Below are 15645 nucleotides of genomic sequence, written 5' to 3'. Positions count from 1 at the left end.
AGGAGGACTGCATTATGCGTATCCTTAGGGGGAATCCGGATGATGATGGTCCGGCTGATAACACGTGTCACTGTGAGATGCGTGCCACGTGTTTCCCAGAGGGAGGGGTCCCTACATTGCCCCCCTTTTTAACTTGCCTATTTTGCCAAAAAATGGGCGGGTTAAAAAATAACTGGCCTTTTTGAAAACTGAAGAGGTCTCTTCGTTTGACTGGGCCACGTGGCGAGTGGGGGTGCGGAAGCCAAAAAAGGCTTTTATGATGAGCCGCCGACCCTGTGTATCCCCAGGCAATATGTCATTTCAATGATGGCATTTGTTTGGACGTTTGGCTTTCCGAGGGCCTGTCCTCCTATAAATAGCGCACTGTACCTTCTTTTTGCATTTTTTCTACTGTATTCCCTTGAGAGCCTTTCTTCTTCCTGCTTCTATTGTGTCCTTTGCTTCTTTGAGTAAAGAAACTCGAAAGCTCTTTTGTACCGATGATTTTGTGTCGCGACATTCGTTTGCTGCTGGTAATTTTGTATCGAGACAACAACCTTTCTCCTTCAGGGCTTCATTTGGTACGTAGACTTTTGCTATTGTTGTTCCTTTTGTTGCGTTTGTTGGTTCTTTGATCTTGGTTTCTGATTTGTTTGGGTTTTGTTTGGGTAAGTCGCTTACGACTGTTTGTTTGAATGTTGGCATTTGTTGGTGCTCTGGGGGGTTTTTTGTTGGGGTAAAGTCAAGGATTTTGGAATGGGTATACTGGTGGTGCGAGGTTTTCTGAGTGTTGTTATTGTGTAGGGTTTGTGGGGTTGTTTTGGCTGTGTTTGACTGTTGCATTTCTCGTATGTAGGTTTTGGTTCAATTTTGGCCTGAAAAATGTCTTCAAAGAAGAAAGGTGCTTCATCTGCGCGAGTTGGCGACGCTTATGAAAAGTCCACAGACAAGTTGAGCGTGAAGGAGTTTCGAGATCGATTCTGCATTCCAAATGGCGTAATTGTTGAATTTCTTCATGGGGAGGACGTGGTGCCTACTGAGAAAGCCGAACAAGGTGCTGTCGTCTTCTGCAAGGAACAATTCAATGCAGGGCTCCGGTTCCCCTGCTAGCGTTGCTCATGGAGTTTCTCCATTTCACCAAGATTCCACCCGTCTTCATTCATCCCAATATTATCCGGGTGCTGATGGGATGCAGCATCATCAACATGCTGTACAACCTCGACCTTACAATGCTGGAGGTGTTCTTCGTCTACTCACTGAAGAAGGCGAAAACTGACATCTTCAGCCTGTCCGCGCACCTGTCTTCCCTTCAATTGGTGACGGAACTGCCCGACTCGACGAAGGGAGGGGCAAAGGGACGGGTGATGGTCCGGGGTGCATGGGCGGGGTCGAGGCATCCGGCGAGGCCCTTCTCTCCAAACTATTCCTTCAAGATTCTGGGTAAGTTTGCTTTGCGACTTCTGTCCTGATTTTTACCTTGTTGTTTTCATGTTGATCTCTCCGGATGGTATTCTCAACCTCTGTTGCTGTTAATGCAGGTGCGGAAAAAAGGGGCCACCTCGTGGATTGGGTGGAAAAGGAGTCTTTTGGCTGTCTCAGCAAACTTTTTGAGATAGACGCCAAGGAGAGACAGTGCAAAACGTTGCTGACTGTGCGGAACCTAATGGCGGTCGTCCGGGAGCCCCAAGAGTACGTCATCAACATTCTCCCCAGGAAGATGCCAAAGGAGGTAGTGTCTGGGGAGCATTATATTGTGAAGGATCTCCCGATTTACCAGGCGTCAAAAGAGGCTAACGTTGAAAAACGCAAAGCGCTTCTGGTCAATCGGGAGAAGAAGAAAAACGAAGGAACCCTTCGCAAGGCTCCCGGACAGAAACGCGACGCAGACTCTCCTCCAAAGAAAACTCCAGCAAAAAGGAGGAAGCTGGTGAAGAATGGGAAGGGAGTGAGGGAGCCCACTCTTCCCATGGAATTTGCTCCTCCGCCCATTACTCACGAGGCGGAGGTAATGATAGAGGAGCCAGTGAACCTCGCTCCTCATTCTATCTCAAGCGGGTCCGGACACATCGCGGGGCTGAATCACTCAAGCACCTCTTTGGCAGCGGTTGCCCGTCCGGCAAATTTGGCTGAGGAAGCTGCGTCCATCAACCATCCGGACTCCCCTACTCCGGGTGTTGATGCAGTTGAAGCCGTTTGCGCGGACCCGATGGAGGAAGCTGGGGCGGAAAGTCAGAGTCAGCCCTCTGACGATCCGGACCGCCTGGCTCTTGTTCTGGTGATGGGGCCACCCTCAAAGAGGCCTCGCTAGGTGCGCAATCTGAGGTCCGGACTCCACGGGCGGCTTCAAGAGCGGCAGCAAGAGATTGAAGTTAGTTGCTCATCTGCCCACGACGCTCATCTGGAGGGGGGCGAAGTGGAGATGGTAACTGAGCTCCAGCCGTCCCGGTGGTGGTCACGGCTGAGGTTGCACCCGGGGAGGTCCATCCGGCCGTAAATGTTGAGGCCCCTCATCCGGAACAAAAATCACCTTCTGCTGCTTCATCCGGGGGGGACCTATTAATGACGCATCTTGCTCCTCCGATAGCTCTTTTAGCTATGCAGAGTTGGAAGATAAGCTGAAACAAATTCCACCCGGCTCGCCTGACATCATGCCCTCAGCCCAGATGTTCGAGACGGTGGAAACGGTAAACTGTTTTTCGTGCTTTTTTTATTCTTTTGCTATTTTGATGTGTTGTTGTGGTATGATTTATAACTTTGCTTTGCTTGCTTACGTGTCAGCTGGTGAGTGGTCTCCGCGGCACGGCCAAACAACACGATCTCTTTTCTGACCTGCTGCGGACCACTGATTATATGAAGATCTTCGCCTCTCGGCGCAAAGATGTTGAAGATCAGTTGCGCCTGAGACTGGCGGAGGCTGAAACCAGCTTATCCACTGCTCGAGAGGACAATGAAGTCCTTCGGGTGGAATTAGCTGAGGCTAAGGACCGGGAGGAATCATCGATTGCCCGTCTGCATGAGGCAGAGGATGAGATAGCCCGGCTGAAGGGGGAGGTGAGGCACCTCCGGACAGAGGTTTCTATCGAAAAGAAACAGAGGGAAGATTTGCAGCTGCGCTTGGTTGCACAAAAAGAGGAGCTAGAACGGGAGTTTGCTGTAGAGAGGGAGGAACTTGAAGCAGAATACCAAAAACAAGTGGATGATACATTCATCTTTGGGTATCGGTGCTGCATGAAGAAGAACGGCATCAAGCGGGACGTCCCTTCAATTCCTCCGGGTGAAGAAAAGAAGCTCTATGAGAAGCCTGCTCCCTGATAGTTTATCTCTTTTTGCAATTTTCTGCTGTAATCTTCCTTTTGTATTTTTGTGGTCCGGAGACCTCTTTGTTCATACATTTATCCATATCAATAAAAATAGTTTTTTTTCATTTGCACTTGTCTCTGCTTTTTCATTGATAGTACTGCTTTAAATTAGACACATTCCAAGGTCTAAGTAATGGAGTTCCGTCCAATTTTTGTAAATGACAGGCTCCATTGTCATTTGCCTTAGACACTATATAGGGTCCTTCCCAGTTGGCTTGGAATTTCCCTGCACCCACTTCAGTAGTATTTTCAAAAACTTTTCTAAGGACTAGTGTACCATTTTTGAAGCTTCTTGGCCTCACTTTGCGATTGTAATGTGCTGATGCCCTTTGTTGATAATCTGCCATCCGAATGGCCGCGTTTTCCCTCACTTCATCTGCCCAATCTAAATTTCTCCCTAATTCCGCGCTTGCATCATCTTGCTTTGCTGCGTCAGTCCGGATAGTAGGAAGACCTATTTCAGTAGGAATGACTGCATCCATTCCATACGTGAGGGCGAAAGGAGTGTTTCCTGTTGGTCGTCCGGGTGTGGTTCGATAGGCCCATAGGACGCCGGGTAGCTCCTCCACCCACTTCCCTTTAGCTTGCTCAAGCCTTTTCTTTAGGGCATTGATTAGGGTCTTGTTTGTGGCTTCTACTTGCCCATTACTTTGAGGATATCGTGGTGTGGAGTATGAATTCCGGATGTTCAGCTCCGAACAGAAATTCCTGAATGCAATACTGTCAAATTGTGGACCATTGTCAGCTATGATGGTTTGGGGGATTCGAAAACGGCAAACAATGTTCTTCCACACGAACTTGGTGACATATTTGTCTTTGATGCCTGCATATGCTTCAGCTTCTACCCATTTACTAAAGTAATCAGTGGCAACAAGGAGAAATTTCTTCTGGGCAGGTGCTGCTGGGAGGGGTCCCACTATGTCCATGCCCCACTGCGCAAAAGGCCATGGGCCTGAGACTGTTTTCAATGTTGCTGATGGCGTATGTGGAATGGGAGCATACCGTTGACATTTATCACATTTTTTAACATATGCTGCCGCGTCTTTCTTCATTGTTGGCCAATAGTATCCTTGCGAATGAGCTCTATGTGCCAGAGATCGTCCTCCCGAATGATTTCCGCATATTCCCTCATGTAACTCAGCTACCACATACTGGGCCTCTGAATGCCCTAGGCACCGAAGGTAAGGTCCTGTGAAGGATCGCTTGTACAGGTGCCCCCCAATCAGGGTGAAACGGGCAGCTTGTACCCGGATTTTGTGTGCTTGTTTGGGATCTCCGGGCAGAATGCCTGTCCGGAGATATTCTGCGATGTGATACGTCCATTCTTGATCATCCGCTTGATTTGCCTCAATGGTGTTGCAAGTAGAAATTTCTACAACAGAGGGGTTGGGTTGCACATGTATGGGCAATAGAATGGCTTCTTTGATAGGGAGGGAGGCAGTTATACCGGCCAAAGCGTCAGCGCGCCTATTGTCAGCTCGCTTGATTTTTTCGATTGTCCATTCGGTGAATTGCTGCAAGGTGTTTCTTACTTTAGCTAAGTATCGCGCCATGTGTGCGTCCTTAGCCTCATATTCCTCCTGGACATGTTTTACCACGAGTTGTGAGTCGCTGAAGATCCGGAGTTTGGAGATGGATAGAGCAAGGGCGAGGTCCAATCCGGACAGGATAGCCTCATATTCTGCTTCATTATTAGAGGCAGGGAATCCCAGCCGGATGGCTTGCTCCAAATGTTCCCCAGTTGGGGACTGTAGTAAGAGCCCAACTCCAGAGCCTGATGAGCGTGAGGCTCCGTCAACTCGCAGAGTCCACCATTCTTTTTTACTTGATTCGTCATGTTGGCTGGGCCTTCGGGAATATTCTAGCACGAAGTCAGCCATTACTTGGCCTTTCATGGCCAATCTGGGTTGGAATTCGATTCCAAATTCGCTTAGTTCAATGGCCCATTGCAGCATTCTCCCGGTTAAATCTGGCTTGTGCAGAATGTTGCGAAGGGGCTGGTCAGTTAGTACGATCACTGGATGAGCTTGGAAATACAGGCGGAGCTTCTGGGCAGCGCTTCGAAGGGCTAAGGCTGTTAGCTCCATTTTTGAATATCTGGTTTCTACGTCTGCTAACGCCCTGCTGCCGTAGTAGATAGGCTTCTGCTCCTTGGGTGAGGGGCAGCGAAATAGAACGGCGCTGATTGCCCATTCTGATACCGCCAGATACATATACAATTTCTCCTTTGAAACGGGGCTGCTCAAGATGGGCGGTTGCGTAAGACAATACTTAATCTTTTCGAAAGCGTTCTGGCAACTGTCCGTCCATCCATGTGCTCCAACTTTTCGTATTGCCAAGAAGAAGGGTCGCAGTTCGTCAGTGAAGCGGGCTATAAAACGCCCTAGTGCGACGAGCTTGCCTGTGAGGCGTTGTAGCTCCTTCTTGTTCCTGGGAGGGGGTGTTTCCATGACTGCTTTGACTTGATCTGGGCTGACTTCTATGCCCCTTTGGCTGACCATAAATCCCAGAAATTTGCCAGCACTTACGCCAAAGGTGCATTTAGAAGGATTTAGCTTCATGCCATACTTTCGTAAGAGGTGAAAAACTTCTTGTAAGTGAAGGACATGCTGCTTTCGGGTTTTGCTTTTAACCACGATATCATCAATATATATCTCTACCGTGTGGCCTATTAGAGGTTCGAAGATCTTAGTCATCAATCTTTGATAAGTGGCACCAGCATTTTTGAGTCCGAACGGCATGACTTTGTAGCAATAGAGGCCGTGTGACGTTATGAATGCTGTTTTTTCTTCGTCGTCCGGGGACATGGGGATTTGATGATATCCGGAGAAGGCATCCAAGAAAGAGAGCATCCATTGCCCGGAAGTGGAATCCACAATCTGATCTATTCGAGGCAAAGGAAAACTGTCTTTTGGACATGCATTGTTGAGATTGGTATAGTCTACACAAACTCGCCACTTTCCTTCTTTTTTGGGTACCACCACTACATTTGCCAACCACTCCGGATAAGAAACTTCTCTGATGAATCCGGCTTCGAGCAATTTGTCCATCTCATCCCGGATGACTTTTTGTCTATCCGGGTGAAAACGCCTAATTTTCTGCCGGACGGGTCTGGCAGTTGAAAAGACGTTAAGCCTGTGAGATGCAATAGAGGGATGGATTCCCTTCATATCAGAATGTGTCCATGCGAAGATGTCATGGTTTCGTCTGAGAATACTTTGCATGCTCTGAGTTTCCTCTTGTGTCATGAGGGAACTGATGTTCGTGAGGTGAGTGTTTTCCTCCGAAATTTGGATTGTTTGTAAGGGATCTGCTGCCGGGGGATCTTTGTCCGCCGGATCCAATAATTGCTATTGGTCATGTGCAATGCTGGGTTCAGGGGGAGACGCATCCTCCTGGTTGGCCCCTGCTTCCCGTGCTATCTGATAGCATTGGCGAGCGGCTAATTGGCTGCCATATAGGTCGATTTGGCCATGGTTGGTGAGAAAACTCACCATTTGATGATATGTAGAGGGGATAGCTTTCATGTAGTGGAGCCATGTGCGCCCCAAAATGACATTGAAGGGTGATAACTCCTGTACTACTGAAAACTGTACGTTGAGAGTGACTGGGCCTGCTTGGACCGGCAGTACAATGTCTCCTAAGGACGTAGTTGAAGACCCGTTGAATCCGGATAGGATTCGTCCAGGGTTTTCGAGGCCTGTGAGGCTGTGTCCCATGTGGCCAACGACTGATGCTTGCACAAGATCGGCTGAACTGCCTGGGTCAACCAAGATACGCCGCACATCGAAGTCCCCAATTTCCAGAGACAAGATGAGGGCGTCGCGATGTGGTTGCAGTGTCTGGGTGGGATCTACCGGTGGGAAAATGATTGTCCCATCTATGGGGCGAGGGCCCCTTCCCGTTAGCCCAGACCGGATGGAATTGATGCGCTCGCGTATTGATGCGACCCGCAACAATTTTTGCCTCTTTCGCATAGAATCGTACTCCTCGTCAGATGGACCCCCGTTAATATAATTTATAACGGCCTTGGGGGCAGTTGGGGCCCTAGGGGCTCCGGGGTTGTGATGTTGGGATGCGTCCCTTCCTCCATTATCTGATCGGAGGTATTGCTTCAAATGCCCTGCTTTTATGAGCCTTTCGACCAGAAACTGGAAAGATCGGCATGTCTCTGTTGTATGGCCATGATCCTTGTAGAAGGCACATCTCTTACTGCGATCTCTTGTGGATGGGTCCGTTGCAATGGGTCTAGGCCATCTGAAGTCGGACAAGCCCTCGATCATTGGGAGAAGTTTCTCATATGATATGGAAAGAGGTGTGAGAGGCGGCATTTCCAGGCGACTTGACCCTTCCTGCTTTCGGTCAGACGGCTTTGGCCGATCCAGAGGTTTATTATTTCCCTCCGTATTATTTCTAGATGGCCGTCCGGCAACCAAAACTTGCTGGGTGGCTGCGCGTACGTCATCTTCGAGCATTGAATATTTGTTGGCGCGCCTGAATAAGTCATCCATCGTTGTAGGGGGTTTTTTGGCCAATGATTCGAAAAATGGAGTGCCCGGACAGATGCTTCGCTTGAAGATCTGTAGGACAACATCCATACTATAAGCCTCTACTTGAAGCACGGCCTGGCCAAATCGCTTCATGAATTCCCTCAAGGATTCGTTATCTTGCATTTTTATATTCTGCAGGGTGCTGATATTTTGCTTGTGTCATGCGGAGCACAAGTATTGCCCCACGAAAGCTTCGGACAGGTCCCTGAAATCGCCAACGGAGTTGGGAGGTAGGCGATGAAACCATGAGAGGGCCTGTCCTTGTAAGCTGGCGGGAAATACTTTGCATAGCAGTGCATCGTTGCCAATATCGAGCGTCATAAGCTGTCGATAATGCATGATGTGATCGAAGGGATCGTTGGTTCCATCGTATGTGGAAAACTTTGGTACGAGGAATCCCCTTGGGGGCTCGTAATTAATGATATGAGAGCAGAAAGGCGTGGAGAGCATGTCATCCAGCCTTTTGCTAATAGAGCCAATGGGTGGCCCATTTGGGATGTTTCTCCCAGTTGGTTGTTCCGCTGGGTGCGAATGAACGTTCCGCATCACGGGGGTGACTAAGGGGTCACGATGCGGGTGAACGTTTTGCACCATGGGAGTGGTCACGGGGTCAGGGCGTGGTACCCAGGTTGTGGCCATTGGTGGCCTTGATCTTCCAGGCTCTTGTGGGCCTAGTCTTGCGCGCATTGAGTTCGACAACTGAGATTTTTTATCACGTTGTCTTTTCGCTGAAAAGTGAGTAGAGTCTGAGCTTTCCTCACGGGGAGCTCGAGGCATAGGCGTGCGTGGCTCATGAGGTCTTACGTTGCATGCTCCTGGGATAGCTCCTGTTGTCCCAGGATGTATTGATTCTGGTTCTTGTTGAGGCCTTGAGTATGCTACTTGGCCTCTCGAACGCTGACGTCGAGGAGGTCCTGATGTTGAAGCCTGGATGCGTAACACAACGTTTTCTTCTCTCAATCTTTCTGTCTCCTGGAGGAGAGCTTTCAGCTGTCTTTCACTTGCCAACTGTCTCCTTTCGATGGCTAGGCGCCATTCAAAATTATCATCCCCTCCTCTACCAGATGAATGGCTTCGGGACGGTGTGGCCATCTTTTTTAGTGACTGAATCAAAGTAAAAAGTTCCCACAGACGGCGCCAATGTTGATACCTCGCGTCTCTGACGATCCACGTAGTTGCCAGATGGATGGACACGTGATTTCAACCCATAAAGGTTCTTGATCCAGTCGTTATACCTGCAAGAAGGCATCCGGATAAGGTGTCCGGAAGCACCCTCCGATGGTTTTGTTAGCCATGGTCAGAGAGAGAGATATAAATCAGTTGGCCTTTTACCAGATATTAGGAGGTTACCAGTGGGATCCCTTCCTTGTTCGTGTGAAGGCATATATATACAGCTTCAGGGGTACTGTTCCTCTCATTAATGGTGATGAGATATTTTATGTTGTTTATGATGACAATAGGCGTTAGTAGGAGCATCATCACCCTACGAGCGGCTGTCAAAAACCATGGTAGGTGATGCGGCTGTCAGAGATCGCGGGAGGTGACTTGCTGTCATTTCATCTTGTCTTCTCACTCTGAAGGTGGCAGGATGTGGGCCATGGCCGTTTGTTGTGATAGCGTGTAAGACTCGCTTTACTTTAATTGATGATCCGGACGATTATATCCGGATGGCACATGCTGATTACCCGGATGTATTGTGGAGCGGATGCATTATGAAGGTTGTCCGGATGTCTGTGCTCTGCCAGCGACGTTTGCTCTTCCTTGGATAGGAGAAGCTGAAACGTCATTTGCCTTTCCTCGAGGCGGTCCGGATAGGAGAACTGCATCATGCGTATCCTTAGGGGGAATCCGGATGATGATGGTCCGGCTGATAACACGTGTCACTGTGAGATGCGTGCCACATGTTTCCCAGAGGGAGGGGTCCCTACAAACATCCTTTTTCAATGTTTAGTCGTCGAAGTCATCATGTTTACCATGAAGACAACGTATCATAGCAAGTGGAGGTGGAGGTGAAGTTAGGACTTGTCATTCATGGTTCATAACTAGTTTGGAAATGAATTTATGGCAACATGGATCTCATGTGCGTGACATGTTGGAAACATTTTTTATTTTAAATAAAATAAATAAATGTTTTAAGTTTTGTGTTCTATTTAAATTTAAATTTAAATACATTATTTTCTTTAAAATATGTGACACTAAATACAAACACATCTCTTAGTGTTGTAACCATCATTTATAGTCATGACACACTTTTAGTGGTAACTATTACTCGGTATTTATTTTGTTTACTTTGATGGAAAGAAAATATAAGAAAATATCATATTTATATTAAACTTTATATTAGACAAGAGTCTCTAGTTTATAAGAAGTTTGTGAGTTTTCATCAGATATAAGATCTTAGAAGAACTAGCCAAATAAAACCCTAATTTTATTCTGTTTTTTATTTACTCTCAAAAATTGTGAATTTGATGGCCATAGCCTGAGGTATGATGTTGAATTTTTACTTTTATTTTTTCAATTTTAAGAATTTTCTAATATGACATTCAATATTTAATATAAGAAAGGTAGGTAGTTGATTATTTATGATTCCGATGTTAATGTCCACACATTTTGTCGGTCCTTGTGTTGATTTTTAAGCCTTGATAGAATGACCTCAATCTTGGGTCCATTTGAGATTGCTAGAGGATAGAGAGATCAAAAACGAATTTGACTTATTTTATGACAAGTTTGGTCCGCAATAAATGCAAGAAAAAGAAAATGAATGGTAAATATGGAAGTTTTAAAAAATTATTAAAGAAAAAGGTTGGATTTAATGAAATTTCAAATTTTAAAGTTGGGTGAAATTTATCTTTTATATATATATATATATATATATATATGTATATATTATTTTATTCTTTATAATTTGAAAAATAAAGGAAAACAACTTTTATCATGCCACTTCACCACCAAGCTAAACTTGATTGATATTTATAAAAGCACATAAAATTAATTTATTATAATCTAAAATATTAAAACTAATAAAAAAATTATTATTATTTTTTTAAATTTATCAAACTACATAATCATTTTTGTAATTAAATTAACATTTTAATATTAAATATAAGAAAAGTATAAACTTGTAAATAAAATTTTTAAATATTTTTAAATAATTAAAAAGTACTCATATCTGTATCATGATTTTTTTATATTTTTAAATATATTTAGCTAAATAAATCATTATATTAAACTGTTTTTGAGTATATAAATCATTATTTTAAATGGGATGTTGAGCATAATATATTTTCTCTTCTCTGTCTCTATATATATACCATAATTTTTATCATTTATTATTTCTTTTAAATATAAAAAATCTTAGAGACTTACACCAAAAAACAATGACTTTTAAAAACTAATTAAAAACTAATTAAAAACTATTTTTTTTTTAAAATTATCATCTAAAATTTTAAAATATTTAAAATAAACTATAAGGACACAGGGTAAACATATACCTTTTTTATATAAGAACTTCTATTTTCATATAGAAATTATTAAAACTTTTTGTTTCTAAAAAAGAAAAATGAAAAAGTGTATCCGAACGAGACATTTTTAGTTAGAATATTGTTTGAGGTGGTGCAAATCCCTCACAGTATCTCTAACAACCTATGTAGGTATGTACCCAATTTTGTAAGAATCAGGAAAAAACTATCTTGAAATTTTGAGATATCATGGAACCCAAAATTTTGCAATTCTTTGACTTCATCGTTCTAATTAACCCAACTTAAGACCCAGTTAGGCTCAAGCCCAAGCCTGGCCCAAGTTAGGCCCATTCCCAGAACAAGGCATGACCCACATGTCTTATTCTCATATAAAAATTTCAAAGCATACATGCATGTGACATATATATAACATTAGAAAGTTCAAAATTTATTCAAAAATAAAACATTTCACTTTAGATTTATAAAACACATACTATTAAAACTGCAAATGACCATAAGAGCACACAGATCTTCATAGTTCACACAGATGTAACATGTACTAATCATTCTTATTTTATGGAATTTTTATGGACAAACCCTCTTGCAATGTCAACATAAACTTGAGTGACTCTTCAAGATCATCACATAATTGGTGAGGATCGGGAATTATTTCTTCATCAACCGAAAGAACAAATGTCATTTTATTGATATAACTTTGAAAATCAATCATCAATCCCTACCACAAAACACAGAGTAAAAATTCAGTCCAAATATAATTTCTTTTGCACTTTTTCATGATTTCTCATTTCTAATTTTTTATAAATTTTTTCTAATTGTTTTTACAACATATTTTTTTAGTCAAAATTTACATGAAGAATAAGCCCTAAAAGATAGTTTCTTTTAGGATTTATTATTGAGAAGAAAAAAGTTAATAGAGAAAAAAAAGAAGATAGGTATAGAAGAGAAGAATGCGAAGAGTGTTTTTATGATATTGGAAATTTGTAGGTGATGTGTTAATATAGTTAGTATTTTAAAGTGAATGTGTAAATATGATAAATGTAAAGAAAAATTTGATGAATACAAATATAATTTCTCGATCATAGTTCATACTTTCAAACCATGAAGGTCATTTTTCCAAATTTGAGTTTTCAATAACCCATTTAATCAAATAACTATATATATATAGACTTACATGAGGTTAGCCGTAAACGCTTGGAGCAAGGAAAGCCATTGGATGGCCATAAAAACCGATTTATTCCATAGGTCCAACTACATTTGAGAAGCACATTGTTGTGTGACTTATAACTCTATGGTATAAAAATGCTGCAACTTATTTGCCATGCAAAAATAAAAAATAAAAAATCCTAGGTAAGATCACAAGAAGAAAATAGAAAGGAAAGAAACAAAAAATAGATATTAGATTTTATTATTATTATTATTATTATTATTATTATTATTTAAGAACATGAGTTTGAAAATCAATAATTTCCTAGGTGATCTTCAATATTATGGATAAGGAATTTCATACCTTAGCACCAAATAATTTGAGAATCATCTTAATAATGAAAAATGTAAATATAGCTTCATGGTAACGCTTCTTTTGATCGATTGTGGCTTTAGTTTGACGAATATAATTTAAAGGGTCATCGTATAAGGCAATGGCAAAAAGGAGGAGCATACATCCAATCCAATTTCCCCCTTTCACTTTAGACCCCTTCTCCATCATCTCAGCTAAAGCCTAATTAACATGAAATTTCATGATGAATATTAAACCAATCAATTTGTTTTGTAGCACATGAAGGATTTTAAGGTGATTGTTGTTAAAACATTCTTTTTTTTTTTTTTTTATACCATTTTGTCACTAACACTCTATTGAAGATATTTCTATAGAAAGTTAATTAATATTTTAATTTAAATGGCAAATGTGTTTTGAAAGCATTTTGATAGTTATATCCATTAATAAAATGGTAGGGATCAATATAAACTAGGAGATGGGTTCTTATGTAAGCCAGCCCAGAACTTCATATTAATGCTATTACAATTATTTAATAATAATAAAAATTAAAAATTATGGAAGAAATTAATGAAATGAAGTAGAATTTAAGCCTTAAAATTAAGATACTGCAAAAGATCTGAGGAATCAAAAAAAAAAAAAGGAGAATAAAAAATTAAAAGATGAAATTAGAAAGAACCCATAATTAGTCATCAAAATACAGTAAATAAAAATGAAATAAAGTCCAAAAAATATGAACTTGAATTAAGATAAAAATACAGTAGAGAGGCATTTTTACTTAGTAGAGAGCCATCTAATACAACATCATTATTGCAGGAACCTTAAGACAATTATTTCAGAACATTATATATATTAATTACTTTGACCCTAGCCCTTGCTACATGACATTCTGTGGAGTTTAGTCTCTAGCCATCACAGCATTCTTGATGAGGTTGAAAGACTCTTCAAGGTCATCAAACAGCTGGTGAGGATCAGGGACTGTACTGTCTGAAAGCCTTCCACCACCTTCCAGACCCAGCCGATGATTTTGATTTCTTCATCATGGGAACAGAAGGCAGAGCCATGGGATCTGAGGCTCTGCGTGTGCAGGCAAGTAAAAGAGACATGAGAGACGTGCCATCGCCGAGGGAGTGATGAATCCTGAAAACGGCGACGGCCTCGGCGTCGGAGGTTTTCACGTTGAGGAGATGAAGGTCCCATAATGGCTTGGAAAAGTCTAGGGTTGTTTTAGTGAGGTTGCAAATGTAGTCTTCCACGTACTTGTCTGATGATGTTTCCATGTCGGAACACATGTCTGGAACTATAACGTGGTTTTCCAAATCAACTTTTGTTGGAACCCATTTCGTCTCTCCTCCCTTTTCCTCCTCCATAACCTGATTTTGAAATACCGCTGCATTTTAGTTCAAAAATGTTCAATGTAGCTTTAAATTACTAAATGGCAAGTTCATTCCTTCTTGCATGCAAGATTTCTACATGCAGACTAGAGAAACGAGGGTGTTTAAGGAGACTATGCACCAGGTTGGCTTTAAACACATCAGGGTCGATGCGAGTTTTCGTGCCGATCATGCCGATAACATAGAGATCGCAGTCAGGTTCATGAAACAAACGAGCCATTGGACTCAATGGCTGATGATCTTCCTGATCATGACGCTTAACTACCATTCCCTTTTCATCACCTTCTTTGGGCGCAGTTCTAATAGGCTTAAGTGCGTCCTTCAAACCTGATTGGGTTTCCAGGGTGCTAGCTGCTTTCAGAATGAAAAAACAACAGACGAATAGAAATGGAAAGATGGCGTGCCTCCACCATTGTTGGTTGTGCTCCTATTTATAGGATCAACCTGGGTTTAGAACAAGAAGTCATACTATTTATTTCTAGAATCGAATTTCAAATTGAATTTAGGATTAATGATAGAGACCATATAAATTATTAAAAAGAAGAAAAAGAAGAAAGGATTTGAAGGTTTTTCCACAAAAGATTAGTGATGGAACTTTTCTTATTTGAGGATGATTTGATTCAAAGTTGTAAAGTGAATTTCATTTTCATTTCAAATTCTTGGTTAGATAGGCATGAAAATTAGATACATGCTAAATTTTCAAGAATATTCTTTCAAGTCCTTATATGTTATATCCTTTAAAATTTTATTAGATAGTAATATGTTCAAGTATATAATTACAATATTAGCAATACACCTTGTTAGAAGAAATAAAGTTATACTGCTTTTTAAATAACTATATAAAAACCATTCATGAATATGAGTAATTTGAGATATAAATTATAATATAAACGACTATAGCATATCTTAAAAATTCTTTTTAAAATATGATACTTTAAAAATATTTCTAAATTTATTATACTTTATGTCATCAAGTTGAATTGCAACATGGGCATTTCAATAGAAAATTAAAGATATATTTGACAATGTTTTAGAAACTTGTTCTAAAAAATTGTTAGAACAAAACTTCATTTGAGAGTTTAGAATATTCTTAACTTGTTTTTTTATGTTTCTAAATATTTATTAAAAATAATTTTTTTTATGCTTTATTTTTAATCAATCATTCTCCTTACCTTTATAATTATTTTTAAAACAACCCACAAACACAAGTATAAATAACAGGGAAAGTGGGTTTTCAATTCTTACTTTGAAAAAATATAGAGAAAAGGACCACAATTTTTCTAAATACACGCACTAGTCATATAATTATTCCTCAAAATGACCATTTCACTTGTCATATCAACAACCACTCTTCTACATAAATGTTTCTCTTCCTTTTAACATGTTTTTTAT

The 15645-nt window shown here is 41.4% G+C and overlaps 1 protein-coding gene across 1 annotated transcript; it reads right to left on the bottom strand.

Moving 5' to 3' along the window:
* Nucleotides 1–13830: 13830 nt before the first annotated feature.
* Nucleotides 13831–14601, bottom strand: LOC132255191 (wax ester synthase/diacylglycerol acyltransferase 11-like). Its single transcript, XM_059743058.1, has 2 exons — nucleotides 14333–14601; nucleotides 13831–14232 (listed from the first exon to the last, which is right to left on the bottom strand). Exons 1-2 carry the CDS (start codon nucleotides 14519–14521, stop codon nucleotides 13831–13833), a joined length of 591 nt encoding a protein of 196 aa, XP_059599041.1. The 5' UTR covers nucleotides 14522–14601.
* Between the last annotated feature and the right edge of the window lie 1044 nt (nucleotides 14602–15645).

The sequence above is a fragment of the Vitis vinifera genome, chromosome 15 (assembly GCF_030704535.1).
Source record: "Vitis vinifera cultivar Pinot Noir 40024 chromosome 15, ASM3070453v1".
In the NCBI taxonomy this organism is placed as follows: Eukaryota; Viridiplantae; Streptophyta; class Magnoliopsida; order Vitales; family Vitaceae; genus Vitis; species Vitis vinifera.
Note: the sequence above shows the minus strand (reverse complement) of the source record. Positions and strands in the feature narration are given on the sequence as shown.